The sequence below is a fragment of the Sinohyriopsis cumingii genome, chromosome 11, assembly GCF_028554795.1.
Source record: "Sinohyriopsis cumingii isolate HCF-2022 chromosome 11, ASM2855479v2, whole genome shotgun sequence".
Lineage (NCBI taxonomy): Eukaryota > Metazoa > Mollusca > Bivalvia > Unionida > Unionidae > Sinohyriopsis > Sinohyriopsis cumingii.
Genome location: NC_142971.1, coordinates 40,849,783 through 40,866,324, shown reverse-complemented (window position 1 = coordinate 40,866,324; position 16,542 = coordinate 40,849,783). Strand labels below are relative to the sequence as shown.

At 36.0% G+C, this 16,542-nt stretch overlaps 1 protein-coding gene across 2 annotated transcripts in view; it reads left to right on the top strand.

Annotated features, from left to right (window-relative positions):
• Nucleotides 1–16,542, top strand: part of LOC149787988 (germinal-center associated nuclear protein-like) — a 157,204-nt gene that overhangs the window by 33,445 nt on the left and 107,217 nt on the right. For both annotated transcript variants that reach the window (XM_089974266.1, XM_089974265.1), the window contains 4 exons: nucleotides 2,469–2,643; nucleotides 5,362–5,601; nucleotides 6,085–6,174; nucleotides 14,480–14,625. In XM_089974266.1, the coding sequence (XP_089830392.1) occupies nucleotides 2,469–2,643; nucleotides 5,362–5,601; nucleotides 6,085–6,174; nucleotides 14,480–14,625 (651 nt within the window). The remainder of the gene's footprint in view (nucleotides 1–2,468; nucleotides 2,644–5,361; nucleotides 5,602–6,084; nucleotides 6,175–14,479; nucleotides 14,626–16,542) is intronic.

Sequence of the window (16,542 nt, the reverse complement as noted above, 5' to 3'; positions counted from 1 at the left end):
GTTTGCTGAGCTTGGTGGTGTTATTAGACGTAATCAGTTGACCAGTAAATAATGTCCACTTTATTAGCTGGAAATTGAAAGGGTATGAAATTGTAAATGCGTTAAGCTTTTTAAAAAAATATATAAAAGTAACTCATGATGTTTGCAGGCCTACTGCACTTAGTTCTTGGGTTTTACATGTGCATGGGGTTGGCTTATGAACTCGTTATTAATTTCCTATTTTTTATAAAAATATTTTACTGTTATGGAAAAGCAATTTCACAAACACAATTCGTTCTCTGCACTTTGTGCAAAAAAATTGATTATCATTTTGGGGAAGAGATCGTGTATGAAATTGAATATAATACGATCTTGGCGTGGTTCCTGAAATTTTAAATACACGTACATGTATTTTTCTTGTACCCGGAAAAATACTTTTTTTAAAGTAAGAGAAATAGTGTGTAAAACGTTATTATCATTTTAGGGAAGAATTCTCTTATGAATTCGAATATAATACAATCGTGGCTTGGCTTCTGAAATGTAACAATTTCACCAGGTTCTTGAAGTTTTATGCCAAAATAAACATTATCGGAAATGTTACTTGTTACTGATCCATGAGTAAAGCGAGTAAGTCGTCTTTGTGATTGTCTTCAATTAATTCTGTATACCATCGTTGCTCAAACAATAGCAGACATGTGTTTTAACTGCATACACAAGCAAGCAGCAGACAATGCGGTGGTTGATAAAAGAATCTCACAATTTAATAAACATCAAAAAACGAAAGCCGCCAACATGTTTGCTGAGCTTGGCGGTGTTATTAGACGCAATCAGTTGACCAGTAAATAATGCCCGCTTTATTAGCTGGAAATTGAAAGGGTATGAAATTGTACATGCGTTCAGCTTTACATTTTTCTTTAAAAGGTGACTCATGACCATTGCAGGCCTACTGCCCTTAGTTCTCGGGTTTTACATGGGTATGATGTTTGTTTATGAACTCGTTATTAATTTCCTTTTTTTTTATAAAAAATATTTTATTGTTATGGAAAAGCAAGTTCACAAACGCAAATCATTCTCTGCACTTTGTGCCATGGTTAGTATAGTAGTTTTCATGTGTACGCTGAAAGCATGTGTTGATTTGTAATTATTCTTGTTGTAGTCATTCAAACGAATAGGCATAAAAGCGTTAATTATTGGAAATTTGCAATGGATAAATGTACACAGAAACGCATATGAGAAAATTTTAGCAGTATGAAATATGTAAAGACACTGTTCATTGACCCTGGAACGTAATGAACCATACACGTGCTTCATCTTTCTTAACCTAATTTTGCTGTTAATATTTTCCATTGAATTCAGACACATAATGATGTGTGACAAAATTATTGAATAGTTTAAATATGTAAGCAATTTTTGCAATGGAATTGCATATTTTATGGATTAATTTCAAGCCCCGACGGCAAGTAAATGGTGTTCATGCTATATATTAGATGTTGAATTCAGATACAATGATGGGGGGGGGAATATTGAATATTGTAAATCTGTGTGCAATTTTTCAATGGAATTACATGCATTATAAATTAACTGAATGCCACAATGGCACAATAGTAAACAGTGTTGATACCCTATTCATCATATACCATAGATATGAATACACGTATATGTGCCAATGAGTTGTTCTCTCAAAAAAGTAAAATACTGTAAAACCCCGCATTAACGCGACCCTGATATTAACGCGAACCAATTGTGTGGACCCCATTTGTTGTGTTATAGTGGGGTTCCACTATATATATATATATATATATATATATATATATATATATATATATATATATATATATATATATATGGGGAGATCACTCTGCCCAACTGCCAAATAGGTTGGTAGACAACTTTTAGCTCCCTTTAGCTAAAATTAGTATCTGGGAGGGCTGGATTTGTGAGGTAGTGATAGATCTCCTAAAGTATTATGATTGGGTAAGTATTTTCAAAGAAACATAGTTTACTAGGAAGAATTTGTTTTTAAGACCCCATTTCCAGTTCTTAATCTAAAGGGCATTCTTTTCTAGGACCCTATTTCCAGTTCTTGTTCTAAAGGGCTTTCTTTTCTAGGACCCCATTCCCAGTTCTTGATCTAAAGGGCATTCTTTTCTAGGACCCTATTCCCAGTTCTTGATCTAAAGGGCATTCTTTTCTAGGACCCTATTCTCAGTCCATGAATTAAAGTAAGGACAGAAAAAAATTAATTCATCATTGCAAGGGTCAGGCTGGATCAGGATTTGTTGGAGAAGTTTCTTCTCTTCACATGAGTCTGGGCAAGTTTTGGATCATAGGAAAACCACATCTTGTTTGCCTTGCCCACCTTTAGCACTTAGCATGATTCCACCCTCACCCCCAAAGTAACTTTTTTTATTAATATTAAGAAGTTCATTAACAGGAAATCTAATTAAGACATGCCTTGTAAAATAATGATATTTACCTTTTTTTCACAGGAGGCTGCTGAAGAAGCCAAAGCTTATGGTCGATTCCTGGGTAAGGGAATCCCTCAATTGATAATATTCTGGGGATCCTATGGGTCTTCATCCCCTGGGAAAACCTCCTCTACAGTGGCAACCTCTGAAGATGAAAGCAAGAAAGAAAAGAAAGGAATTAAGCGATTAAGTGAAGGTAAAAACTTGTCAATTACAGCCTGTTATCTTGCTTACCATTAAGCAACCATTGATTTATAGTTGTTCACTGACATCAAATTCACATGGGGTGCATAGCTTGAAATGATGTAAGCATTATGTAAGCTCTTGTCATTTCTTACCTCACTGAGTTTTAGCATTGCTAATTCGGTGAAAGATTGGATGTACAGAATGATGCAATTGTAATTTTTGTCTGTGATGAAATGTTAAAAAAAATTCTAAAATATAGCTTAAATTGTTTTTTTATCACCGTTATAGTTGCATTACATTTAAAATAGGGCAGATCACTGTTGAGTGTGAAATAGATTAAAGGTCAAAGACATGAAATAGCACAGTTTTGTTAATTTTATGTTTCAGATAGTTACAGCTGGTGTTTTGGTCATTCTTCTGATGACAGTTTTTCTATAGGCTCCCAAAGATGACTAATTTTCAAGCCAAACGTTTGAGATATTTTATTAACGTCATCAACAACAACAATAAATAAAATAATTAAAGTGATGGTATCACTAGTTAAGGTTTTGGTTTACAATTATTGTTTATTAGCATAAATTGAAGTGGAAGAAGTGGGGCCCAGTAGCCCATACCAGGTAAAACAGTTTGGTCATTTAAATAAAACAAAGGTGACAAATATCAAGTTGCTTGTTTATTCAAGAAGTTCTAACATATATCAATCATTCACATGCACTCAAATCATAGAATTATGAATTTTCTGCAGTAAATATTCACTTGTCCAGTTTTATACACTTTGAATCAGTTATTACCAAAAGTGATTATTGCAAAGATTCCAATAATTGCCTTATCTGCCATATTCACTGTTCAAGACATGGCTGTTTTAATTGTAGAAAAACTCTGGCCTGATTCAATAATGATTAAAAATTATGTAATAATTTATTGCAGAAATTTAAAAGTCCATAAACTGAGTGCCTATTTTCACATTCTGTCTTCCTTTTTTGAGTCTTTCCTTCTTGGATTTGAAATCCTCATGCTTTAGTAACCATTCCCATTGTAGGTTTCGGACATTTGAGTCAACATTTTGCCTCTATTTTATGTATGCTACTCTGGAAACAAATACAGATGTTTTTGCTAAAGAATACATATTATATGTACATTTTCTATTATTGATCATCAACCATGTGCTCTTGGTAAGTGCCCCATACAATTTAAGTCAGCAACACATTTCTGTCAGCCCAAGGTGCTCCGAGTAGCCAAGCGGTCTAAAGTGCTCTCCATTACGGATCACTACCATCTCACCTCTGTCTGCATGGGTTTGAGTCTTGGATTTGGCCAATGTGGGTACGCGAGAAAGCTTGCCAGTAGCTTCTTGTGGGTCAGTGGTTCTTTCCGGGGTTTTCCCGGGTTCTTCCTCCACCATTAATACTGGCCGCCATATATAGCCTATTGTGTGCTGAAAAATGGCGTTAAACCCCACAACAACAACTGTCTGCCCATGAAATTGATCAGCCTATGCTTCCTTGAAAATGAGGATATCTTATTCAGTAGCTTGGGATTAATCTGAGTTTAGTCAGTTCAGAATTCATCACAGTGGTCTTCTATCTTTATTTTTGGGGGTATTTTTTATGTACTCTGTCAGCACTGGAGGAAAGTTTCTTTGTCAGATATCAAAATCAAATGTCATTGGCACACAGATGTCTAAAATGAAACCTTATTTCCTAAAACCCATGATTTATTTTGTCCATCCCTGGAATGAATCATTATGAATCTCAAACACTTAATTCACTGACAAGCTTGCTCCTAGAACTTGTTTTGGTTTTGGTAAAAGGTTTTTATTTGCTAACATTTCTAAATTCATCAATAAACCTGTTTCAGTGTATGGGATGAATAATTATTAAGCTTAGATAATTCTATCATTTGTGGCCAATTAAAATATGGAAGTACATCCACATTCCAGTGTCAGAATTCTCCTTTTTTAATAGATTATGTTACTGATCACATATTGTTCACTTTTTCATAATGAGAACTTTATTCACAAGAGTTGACCACTCCAGTGGCCTAGTGGTTAGAGCATTGGCCTTGGATGGAGAAGTTGCTGGTTCAAACCCTGGCTGTCATACCAAAGACTTACAAAAATGGTACTTACATCTGCTTCACTAGGTGCTCAGCATTAAGGGGTTATTGTTAGGACTGGTCGGCCTGTTTTCAGGATTATGTGACTGAGTGGGACATCATTCAGAAATGACAGCTACCAGTAGTTCATTTAGGTTGGGATGAAGCTGCATGGATCTCATGTTTGTTTATGCTAGCCTGGTAGTCAACTGCACTTGACAAATACCAATGGAGGGGCCCCAAATGGCTGAATAGTCTAAGCTGCTGACCATTTCAGATCACTGACATCTCACTTCTGTCCACATGGGTTTGAGTCTTGCCTTGGACAATGTTGGTATGTGAGAAAGCTTGCCAGTAGCTTGCTGTGGGTCAGTGGTTCTTACCAGGGTCTTCCTGGTTTCTTCCTCCACCATGTATAGCCTGTCATGTGCTGTAAAATGGTGTTAACCCACACAATCAACCAACCAACCAACAAAATAATATTGACCAAAAGGTGCACATCATAGATTGTGGGGAAACTGGTACATTATAAAGGTTCACAGACATGAAGTGCACATTCTCTGAATATGTCATGTTTATTTGACTCAAGACCATGTGTCCCTGGGAGACCTGTTAATGTTATCATTATTATTAGGTACAAGCTCAAAAACATCCACAAAACGTCCCTCTTGGGAAGAGGAATCTGAGGTGAATGAAGAACTGCGCAGTATGAGTGGCACGCATGATCTTATGGGAGATAAAGTCAGTACATTAAGCAGACCAAAAGACAGTGCAGTAAAAAAGACAGAGCAAATTCAGGAAAAGAAGGTGAGGCAGCAATCAACAAGTCCAACACCATCAGCATCAGCCTCAGATATGATCAAGACAGAAACAGGTACTTTACCATCATATGTCTCTTCTTATGACCTTATGAAAATTATGTCTTTTAATGAGTCATATATTATACATGGTAGTATTTCATATTTTCTGGGTTTATGAAAACGACGATTCAATCTGTACAGTGTAGAATTATTTCAACATGTAACTTCCTGTACCAGTTTTCAGCACATTGGTAAAAAAATTATTGCAGTCTAATGGACCTATAACCTAGAATATTCACATAATTGAATTATGACCATCAGATCATGTTTTAAAATTTCCTGCCTGATTTGTAAAATATATATTATAAAAATGTTTGCAGATATAATATCATGTATAATATCATGTGTGAGCTTTTCATGCTGTTGCAAAGGTAAAGAATATTTTGTGCAGTAGTAAAAGATTTTCACTGATATCCATATTTGTCATCAGCACCATATAGCTGTTATGGTGCTGATGTGCTGTTAAGTACTAATACATACATAACTGTATTTTTCAGTTTCTCTTGCGAACTTCATCAACAGCGTTGGTCGAACAACAGCTGAAAGGAATCATATTTTAGAAATGCAGGACAAGTACATCAGGCAAAGTAAGTACTTAAAATTAGTGCAGTTTAAATTAACTTACATTCCTGGTTTCTAACAATTTAAACATGCTCACAGGCTGGCACAAAACTGATAATACATTTTATAGGCAGATAGGACATTCATGACACATTCATGTCCATCACTTATAAAATTAATAGAAATCCATATGCTTGACATTTGAAACCCATTTATATGATAAATTCATTAATTCTCTTTAAGGTCACCTATTGGTATACAAATATATGTACATATTAATCTGATTGACGTAATATGTTTGTTTCATGTCTTACAAAATAAATAATGAAAGTAAAGTCCACACTTCTGTGATTCACAGTATTCTTAAGATGTCATCTGGTTCTTTTGCCTAACAATTCATCCTTACCATTTATGTCACCAGATTCAGTTCTCAAATTCTCCACCGTTCTCAGGTCACCATAAACATCATCCGACTCTGAGTCCTTGTTTTTACTGTCAGCAGTGGTTGCTTATGAGAGACTTAGTTTAGGCTTTGTAAGTGACACTTTGATTATTAAAGGATATGCGACAACTGAACAGATGTTCAAATAAGCACCCCCTGTTACTGAATGGTTATTGAACAAGTGTCATATTTGTGGCAAAAGGGTTACAAGCTTAGAAAACAAAGCAGGTGCTGCATCTGCAAGCAAAAAGCTTAATGTTGAACATGCACAGGGAGTTGCAGGAATCTACTTGGCATTGAACAAGTTTTAAACATTTTGAGAGTTGATCAGTATTGTCAGCTGGAAAAATAAAATGGGTATGGCATTTACAAGCTAAAGGCTTATCAACTCATATGCACTTTGCAGATAACCTTGGAAATATCACTTGGAAATTAGATCTGGCATATGAAAAAGGCAGGTACAAACCACATCAAAATCTTTATTGTGACAGACAAAGTGTTTTTGCAGCAAAAGACAAATATTCAGTATGTTTTGTTTGGATTCAAAAGTGGAAGCAATATACATACAAGTAAATACCCAAGATAAACAACACTGATGGACACTTGGCTTAGCAGTGAGTAATATATAATCTATTATTTCCAGATTATTCAAATTCAAATAAAGTGTTGTGTAATGAGTACCTTAATAAATATATACATTTCTGGATGTGATTATTGATATGAAAATGTAAAAATACTTGAATTGACAATGTTTTGCTCTTGCTGGAAACATGTAGAGTTTCCAATATTATGTCTAGATTCATCTAATTTTGGGTATGAGATGCTTGTAAGACAACCACTCCTCTACATGAACTGAATTTTCATTGGGGAAAAAATCTGATTTTGAAGCTAGTATACAAAGCAATTGCTCTATGCCTAACCTTATTCCATACTTTACAATTTTTTTCTTCAAATACGTTACCCGATCATAATAACTTAAGAATATTACCTTGCAAATCCATCCCACCCAAGCTGAAATTTTAGCTATTAAAGCTAAAAGTTATCTGCCCACATAGGTGGACTGCCCACATAGGTGGGAATCAGAGTAATCTCCCTTAGATATGGGGCATTGGCAACAAATCCCATCTATTTTTAAGTCACTACTTTTGCTTGTGATATTTATAATTTTATATACCTTGCAAAAGTCTTATATGAAGATTTGTCACACTACAGAATGAGTTGAAGGAGTTTCTCAAATAAGGGGGAGTATAATCCATCTCAATTTCTGACTCTTTCTGTCTGAGACTAAGTTTTTCCTACTTTACTAGAACAACAACTTCATCTAACCTTATTGCATTCAGCGCCATTTTGTGCTAACTGCTTTGGTTTCTAGTACGTGGAATTTAATAATGTGTACTTGACCTTTTGTATCTTGTGGTCAGTGACATGAAATTTTCAGGCCATTACGTAATGCACTTAATTTGTCATTAGTCATTAGTAATCAGTTCTTCAGTAGCATCCACTTTGACGCTCCACAGACTTCACCTGTATAAGCGATCACTTGTGCTCACTATATCTGCAGGTAATTTGTTTGTTAACAATTTAATGGTTCAGTCACATCCTTTAACAGTTTATAAAGTGATGTCTTACTGGCTTCACCTGTATCTATATTTTCAGGTAATTTTCTATAGTCTTTGTAATAGTTCAGTAGCATACACTTCGTTACTTTATAAATGATGTTTGACTGGGTTGACTGGTATAGCTGTCATTCTGTTTCCTATGGGCAGGACAAAGTGACAGTGCAAACATCTGAAACACATGGACAATAACTAAAAATGCAATGCCTAAAATTTGTAGGATTCCACTCAGTAATACAGGTGAAGTATGCAATGATAAATGGAAAATCAATGGGCTGCAGTTCAAAAAAGAAAGGGAAGGTGGATGCAATATGAAAGATGATGATGCCAATGCCACCTCAGTCAACAAATTTCCTATGGAGAAGACTTGTATGGTAGAAGGCTCAAAATGGCAACTGAGGCAAACCTTTTCAGCCATGGTTACACATACAGCCCCACTGAAAGCAGAAAAGACACTTCTTATGGTATAAATAGGAATTGTACCACAAAGGTATGATGGCCAGTCTACTCTCCCAGTGATATATGAGTCAGATTGACAGTAGGTAAATCCAGCTCAGACACTCTCATCTGAGTGGGCGGGAGGTCGGTTTTGTGGATTCAATATCCCATAATCCTTCCTGACATTATGAACCTGGCACTAATAGGGAGGAAAGATGGCCTAGTTCCATCAGAATTGGACTCTGCAATCAGATTTAGTTAGCATTCGGTCAACACCAAAGCCAGTCTTGCCTAGAATGTTTAATGATGGGACTGCTTGCATTGATCAAATATCCAGACACCAGAATTCTGGCACTCATAGGGGTCAACCCTATCATAAACGTGCCACAATGTACCCAGGTTGTTCTGTGACCAGTTCAGTGCCACAGTACCAAGCTAATATAATGGGCTCAACTTTACCAGGAACTATGAACTTTCCATACCATTTACAGAGCCAAATAGGCCTGGTACCTCTACAATTCTGTGTCATTCCTATGCAATAGAAAATTAATTTCAAATGGCCCTATTACATTCTCTCAAAACTTAAATGTATTTGGCTATGGAGATAATTCCATTCTGGATGCCTCATACCATGCTAGAACTATGGATGATTCACTTAGTGATCACCTTGAAGTTACTGTACCACAATCTTGACAGGCTTTTAGTATGGTTAGCCATCACTGTCAGCAAGTTTCACTAGCATCATCTAAGGTAAACAGGAGACATCTGCATCACCACACTCTTCAATAAATGATGAATTACACTCACCAGCTCCCATCATCTACTCTTGACCCAATGATATCCACCTTCTTCTTCTTTGTTAGTAGCTTCATTTAAAGTCCCAGCAACCGTCAATCTGTTTTTAGCCTTGAGACTGTCTCCAGTTTCAATAAAGCATATTGTAAGACACATGCTGATTTTCTTGGAGAAGTCCCAGCCATTGACGGCATTGGAATTCGAAACTGTTGTCAAGAAGGATGGATTGGAAACACTGTAACAATACACAACAGTTGGTCTCTAATGTCATTTCTATAGGCTTTATGCTGGACCTGGTATCACTGGCAGTTATCCAGAAAGTAGATCAGTTTATCTGCTCTTGCAGTTATGCCCACAGGACACAAATGGGAAAAAAAATGCATTGCTGTCCACTTCAGCCTTCCTGAAAGATCATCACAAGGCCATGCTTAGACGGTTGTGGATTGTTTTTGCTCCATTTGTTTTTCTCCATGCTTTCCTCCTTTCAAAAACAAACAATCCATTCTCATATTGCTTTTCTCAAGTATCCTAGGGGTGGGGGTGGGGTGATCCATGGATCATGCAAGTTATTTTGGAGGCCCTAAGGGTTAGATTCAGTATCCTTCTCCAGTTGTCTAGGGCTTCTTCAAAGGCTTGCCTGGAAAGATGCATTAACAGTGCTCAAAGAAAAATTATTTAAACACAGGCTCTGGGCTGGTAACTTAAATAAACTCAAACGCCCTGACTAAAATTCCACAAGCCCGAACTCCATATTCCAGATGCAAAAAATTTCCCCTTTTTTAATTTTAGTCACACAATGTTGCAATAGCTGCAATTCGAACAATTCAATGGAGATTGAAGGTAGTGCAAGTGTCATTAGTGTTCATCACTACACTCACATGGAAAAACTTATCTGCTGGAGTCTCTGAGTGAATCCTGGTCAGAACTGAGTTGACGCATGTCGATGTCTTGTTTGCGGTATTTGCAAAGAATTAATAGCCCCCCATCTTCTTTCTTTTTTTACATTTGTGTACTTCACAAAGTAAAACTATGCCAACCAAGGGTTCTTAAATATATTTTTGTTGTGCTTAGCTGATAATTAATTGCTTCCTAAATCTGCTTCAGAAATAAATTTCACTTGAACACTATTCCGACAATGGAAGTGACCATGCTTTGCATTCTACATATGTAGTAAAATCTGACTTCAAAGAAACATTGCTGTTGTTCACAAGCTTGTCAAATATATAATACATATGGTTTAAACATTCTCATTCAAGACCATAATATGTAACAACTTCTGTTTTTGTATGCAGATCTAGCACATCTTTGATTTGCCTATAATAGCTGGTTCCTACTTATGCAAATTAGTACAATGGGCTCAACCCTTGCATCCTTCAAACACATCTCACTAGCTATTGTCAGCCAGTTAAGTAATGTTAAATTGTAGTTTATACCTGCCCTCTTTGATTTTAATTTCTACTATATAAAATGCCCAAGGGATACTTTTACATCAACTCCAATCATGACTGTTTACCTTTTATACATGCTACATGTAATGGCAAATACTGAAAGTGTTTTTTTTTTAAGATTACTAAAAATTGTGTTTTCTCAAAATATGACCGTGTCAGGGGCTTCGGGAGTACAAAATCAGATCTCAGTTTAATGTAGGACAGTGGTTATCTGAATTTTATTGCACCGTGATATGGCAGGTATGTCAGTGTCTTGAAAATACATTTACACATTTCACAGCATGATCGAAGTTTCCATAGGCAGATTTTTAAAAATGTCAACAAGCCCAACGGGCACCTCACTTAGAATACAGGACAGGCCTGATCTAAAATAAGAGGGGCCCCGGCCATTGTGCTATCAGAATTGTCTAGCACTGATCAACAGCAGACATTCTGCAGCAGAAAATAAATTCATTGGGCTTTTATTAAAGACTGTTTTGGTATCAAAGGTCAACAGTTTCTTCAACCTCAGCTCTCAATCTTTTGACATGAGCACCCTACTTCAGACTGGAAACACCAAGCAATTCCTGTAGTTCACTTTACAATATACCAGTTTGGTTAATCTATTTTGGTCTCAGCTTCAGTCATTGGGTCTTCACAAGAATTGTGGACAGAGTAGTGTCCCACTTTGGGACCATTTCGTTGTCCATGACATCTGCCTACCTGGATGACATGCTACAAAAATACCAGGTGAGTTTTGTATTAAATCAGGAAATGAATTTCCTTGTTTTACCCCTTCTTAGGCTTGGATTCCTTGCCAATAAGGATAAATCTGATAACATGTCATCTCAACATTTCACCCACTTGTGTATGGAGTTCAAAACACATCTTAACAAAGTTTGTCTCCCTCAGGAATGTGCATTGAAATCATTTCTGTGATGGCTTAAGTTCTTGCAGAAAATATTACATCTCTGCCCAAGAGTTCCTTTGTTGGATCTCTTCAGATTCAGCATTCGATCTCATCATTCTGGCTCACCTGTTCATTAGACCATTATAAATTATACTGAGACTGCTCTGGTGGCTTAGTGGTTAGAGCGCCCACCTCGGATGCAGGAGGTCATGGGTTTGAACCCTGGTTGACTCATGCCAGATACTTATAAAAATTGTACTAGCTGCTGCCTCACTTGGTGCTCAGCATTAAGAGGTTAGTGCTAGGACTAATGTCAGAATGATGTGACTTGGTGGAAAATGATGCTACATGTCTGTGACGTGATGCCCCAGTGCTAGACATCACTATAAACTGTCACACTGCAGATATTGTAGCAATATGCCTTAAAAATTGTTAAAGCTACATTAAAAATCCAAAACACACACACACACATAAATGATACTGTTATCTCAATTGCAACTAAAGCTTTGCATATTGGAACAAACAGTCCTAGTTTTTCCAGATATATGAAGTCATATCTCAGCCTCACTTGACTTATTGCAGGTATTCCCTTGCAGGTCCAACCTCAAGGAAAAACAATTTGTACAGATGAAAGCATAGTGGATTGAGGTGCCCACCTCCTGCCATCATTTCAGGAGGCCAGTGGATTGTGGCCCACTCAGGATTGACTGCTACACATCAATATCCTAGAGATGCAAGCCAAAAGGAATGCATTGCATTATTGGCAGGAGTCACTGTATGGAAAGGTTATACTGATTCTGTTGGATAACTCCACTTTGGTGATTTATTTGAAACGGCATGGGGAGACCAATTCCCCAGACCCTTTTTGCCTCCTGGTGTTGGATTTTCTAAGGTGGTTTCATCATCAATAAATTCAGGTTCAAGTCCCTGACATTCCAGACGGATTAAATGTATTAGCAGACTAGTTGTCCCAACTGATACAAATGAAATGGTCTCTTCATTCCTCAGTATTCAGTTAAATCTGTACCTGTGGGTATGTGCACAGTGGATCCTGGCTGTATTTAGTACAAGGTGGAATCTAAAACTCCAAGCCATTGTCTCCCCATTCCCAGTACAGACGGTCTCGGCAGTCAGTGCTCTTACGATAGATTGTAACAAATTGGATGCCTACACGTATTGTGGTACAATAAGTGGGCAATGTGGTTGAAGAAGTAACCAATTTTTTTGAGTACAATACATTTCTTTAATAATATGGATTCATCCTGACAACCCACCTGCAGTAATATCCTTCAAACAAAATGTGCATTCTAAGGGAGAGATCACTGTCTGCCTCCCACCTATATGACCAGACATGATTGGGTTAGTATTATTGAAGAAACTTAATATTTTATTCCCACAGAATTTTGTTATCAATCGTTATTTTTGTTCTTATGAATGCGTACCAAGTTTAAATAATGGTTACCATATATACTTGCATATAAACCCATTTGTATATAAGCCAACTCCCCACAAACTGAATAGGTATAAACACTAAAAAAAGTGCATGACCCGTGTATGGGCTGACCCACAAGTCCGAGACAACATTACAAGATGCACATGGTAAGTTCCAAATGCATTTATTCAGGCAAACTTATATTAGCAAAAATTACACATATATCTGTGTGTTGTTTGAAAAGTCAATATATTATTTAATTTTCTGTTTTCTTATTGTTTTTGCCTAATTCAGATTTGTTTACAACTTGATCAACAATGACAAAACTTGAGCATTCATGAGTTGCTGTAACACTACCTCCATTTTGACTAGATTATTGTTTGTTTACATGTTATTGCATTAGTCTTTTTATATCAGTGTACCAGTAATTACATTTTTATTTTGCCTTGAAATTGTAAATACCTAACTAATTCTGATGCAATCCCAGTATGATAAAAATGAACAGCAATTGGTTTTAACTCAATTCTCGCAATTAGGCTAGTGAGCATATTTACATAATGACACAAGTGCATGTACATAAAACCCACCAATATTAGTCAGAATATCTGGAAACATCGTAGTGACTGATAAACATATGTACTTGCTTATAAGTCAAGCCCAGCTGCAAGCTGCATGGACTGCTATTTGCCAGCATTTTATGTGACAGCAGATCTGGGTCCGTAAAGTTTGTTAGGATTAATCATTAGAACAAAGAACAAACCACTTTATGCACTGGAAGACCAGAATCTTTTTTGTTTGAGTTGGACTTGACTTACAAGCATTTGATCCTATTGAAACATTTAAAAAAAATATATACAGATATTGACTGAGTAACAAAAATTATGCCAAACTATACTGTGTTCACTCAACAGCTTGTATGTTTATGTGACATGGTCGTTAGTGATATGTTTATGTGACATGGTATTTAATAGGATGTTTGTGACATGGTATTTAATAGTATGTTTATGTGACATGGTATTTAATAGTATGTTTATGTGACATGGTATTTAATAGTATGTTTATGTGACATGGTATTTAATAGGATGTTTGTGACATGGTATTTAATAGTATGTTTATGTGACATGGTATTTAAGAGGATGTTTGTGTGACATGGTATTTAATAGTATGTTTGTGTGACATGGTATTTAATAGTATGTTTATGTGACATGGTATTTAATAGGATGTTTGTGACATGGTATTTAATAATTTATGCTTCATATTTAATGTTTCAGCACTTAAGAAACAGAAAGGAGAAAAGGACATGTCTGGTGCATATATAGGAACTTGTCTAGACATGTGTCCGGAGCGAGAGAGATATTACAGAGAGGAATCAAGGCGTCTCAGTGTTTATGAGATGATCCCAGGCACTGAAAATGTGGTAAGATATTACAGTGTATCTTAACACACTATCAGAAAATTATTAAATGATATTCAAAATGAACTTAAGAATGTTTTAGACTTTTGCAGCTATTGAAACAAAAATAACAAAATCCATTTAAACCTTATGGGTTTGCTTTAGAATTGTTGGTGTCACGCCACCAATCTGTCAACAATTTCAGATATTATTTAGGAATCAACTTATAAATCGCACAGATTATAGGTAAGTTCTTTGCTTTTATTTTTGTAATAAGAATCTTGCAAAGTTAATATCAGTTCAGGGGCTGAAAATAGCGGTGGTCCAATATCTGGGACCAGGTAATTTTTACTTGCACCTGCCAATTTTCCATATTTAGTCTATCAGACCAGCCAATTTTTCCATATTTAGTCCATCAGACCAGCCAATTTTTCCATATTTAGTCCATCAGACCAGCCAATTTATGCATCACCATCTGATGTATATCCTTAATCCATAAATGTTATGGCCTAGACTTTCAATGTACTGATAAATGTGATCACTGTTTAACATCATGTACACTTTCATGTGATGAATGAATGTAGTGGAGACGGGTTTCCAGACTACTTGATAATGTTTTATAGTACAGTAATTTTTGAGCAATCAGTCATGTCTGATTGTCATGTGCTCTCTGATACGCATCAAGATGTTATAGGAACTTCTCAAGGTGAATGACTCCTCAGGATCTTTTTGTATGAATTTAATGTTTCCATATCTCAAATTTACCTGTCTTGGACAATAAGTAACAGCACTGTTGAAAACCAAAGATGTAGTCAGAAGTCATGATTTGCAGTAAAAAGAGATTGATGTCCATTTTTTAATTGATATGTTAAATTGCCATTATTTGAACAAATCACAAGCATACATGTAGGTATATTTCACATTATCCAAGTGTCTCAAGAAAGTCAAACCAGCCAACCCTTACGATTCTGCCATTAAGACTTATGGAAATGACCCTTAAAATATGGACTTCAGAATAAAAGCACAAATTATGGAAATGCAATTGTTTGCAGTAAAATCCAGATACTGGCTTTTCCGTGTTTGATTCAGATCCAGGTTTCATTTCATATTAGATTTAGTTGAATAGGCCATGGAACCAGACTATCTACTGGAGTACCTCAGAAGCTTTAAATTTCTCATATATTGTTATGCAAGGCATCTGTGTGATCAAGCTTTTTTTTTTTGTCATCCTACAAGCAACATTTCAGGACAAAGGAAAAATAAACCTCCTAAAAAGTTTTAATAGTACTGAAGAATAATATGGAATTTGCATATTTTTTTTGGTGGGGGAGTAAGGAAGGATAACAGTTAAATTTAGTGGACAACTTGTGTTGGTTTGAGAATGTCACTTGGCAGGAAAGATAATTTGCCACATCCTACATGTTTCTTTTAAAGCTGGATTACGTAAAATTGAGCTTTCTATGGTTTTAAATTGCACTTTGTGAAATTGTATTGGTGGTAATTAAGCTTCATGTAAACTTTAGAAAGTTTTGAGTTGAACATATTTACCATTACTGCATCAGTATTCATTCACACTTCTGGACTATTAAATGCTTGTTTTTCAGCTGGATAATAACAGTACATAATATTTGTTACACCTTATTGTAAACCAGTTCAGTTTAGGGGGAAAAAATGACTGCCTTTCTGAGATGGTCTTGATAGGGATAGCGGGCCTGGAAAGATAAAAGAAAATTGATAAATACAGTTATAAAACCACTCGACACACTAAGTCCACAACTAATCAAGATCCACTTGTCCTGGACCTTATTTTCAGCCCCTGAGATTTCCTTCTCAGCTATTTAAATACATGGCTGGTATTTTATTTCTAAGTCATATGAGTGGCTCTAACCACTTGAGTGGTGACCTGGACAGTTGAGTACAATCATAAGTAGTATAAAATTG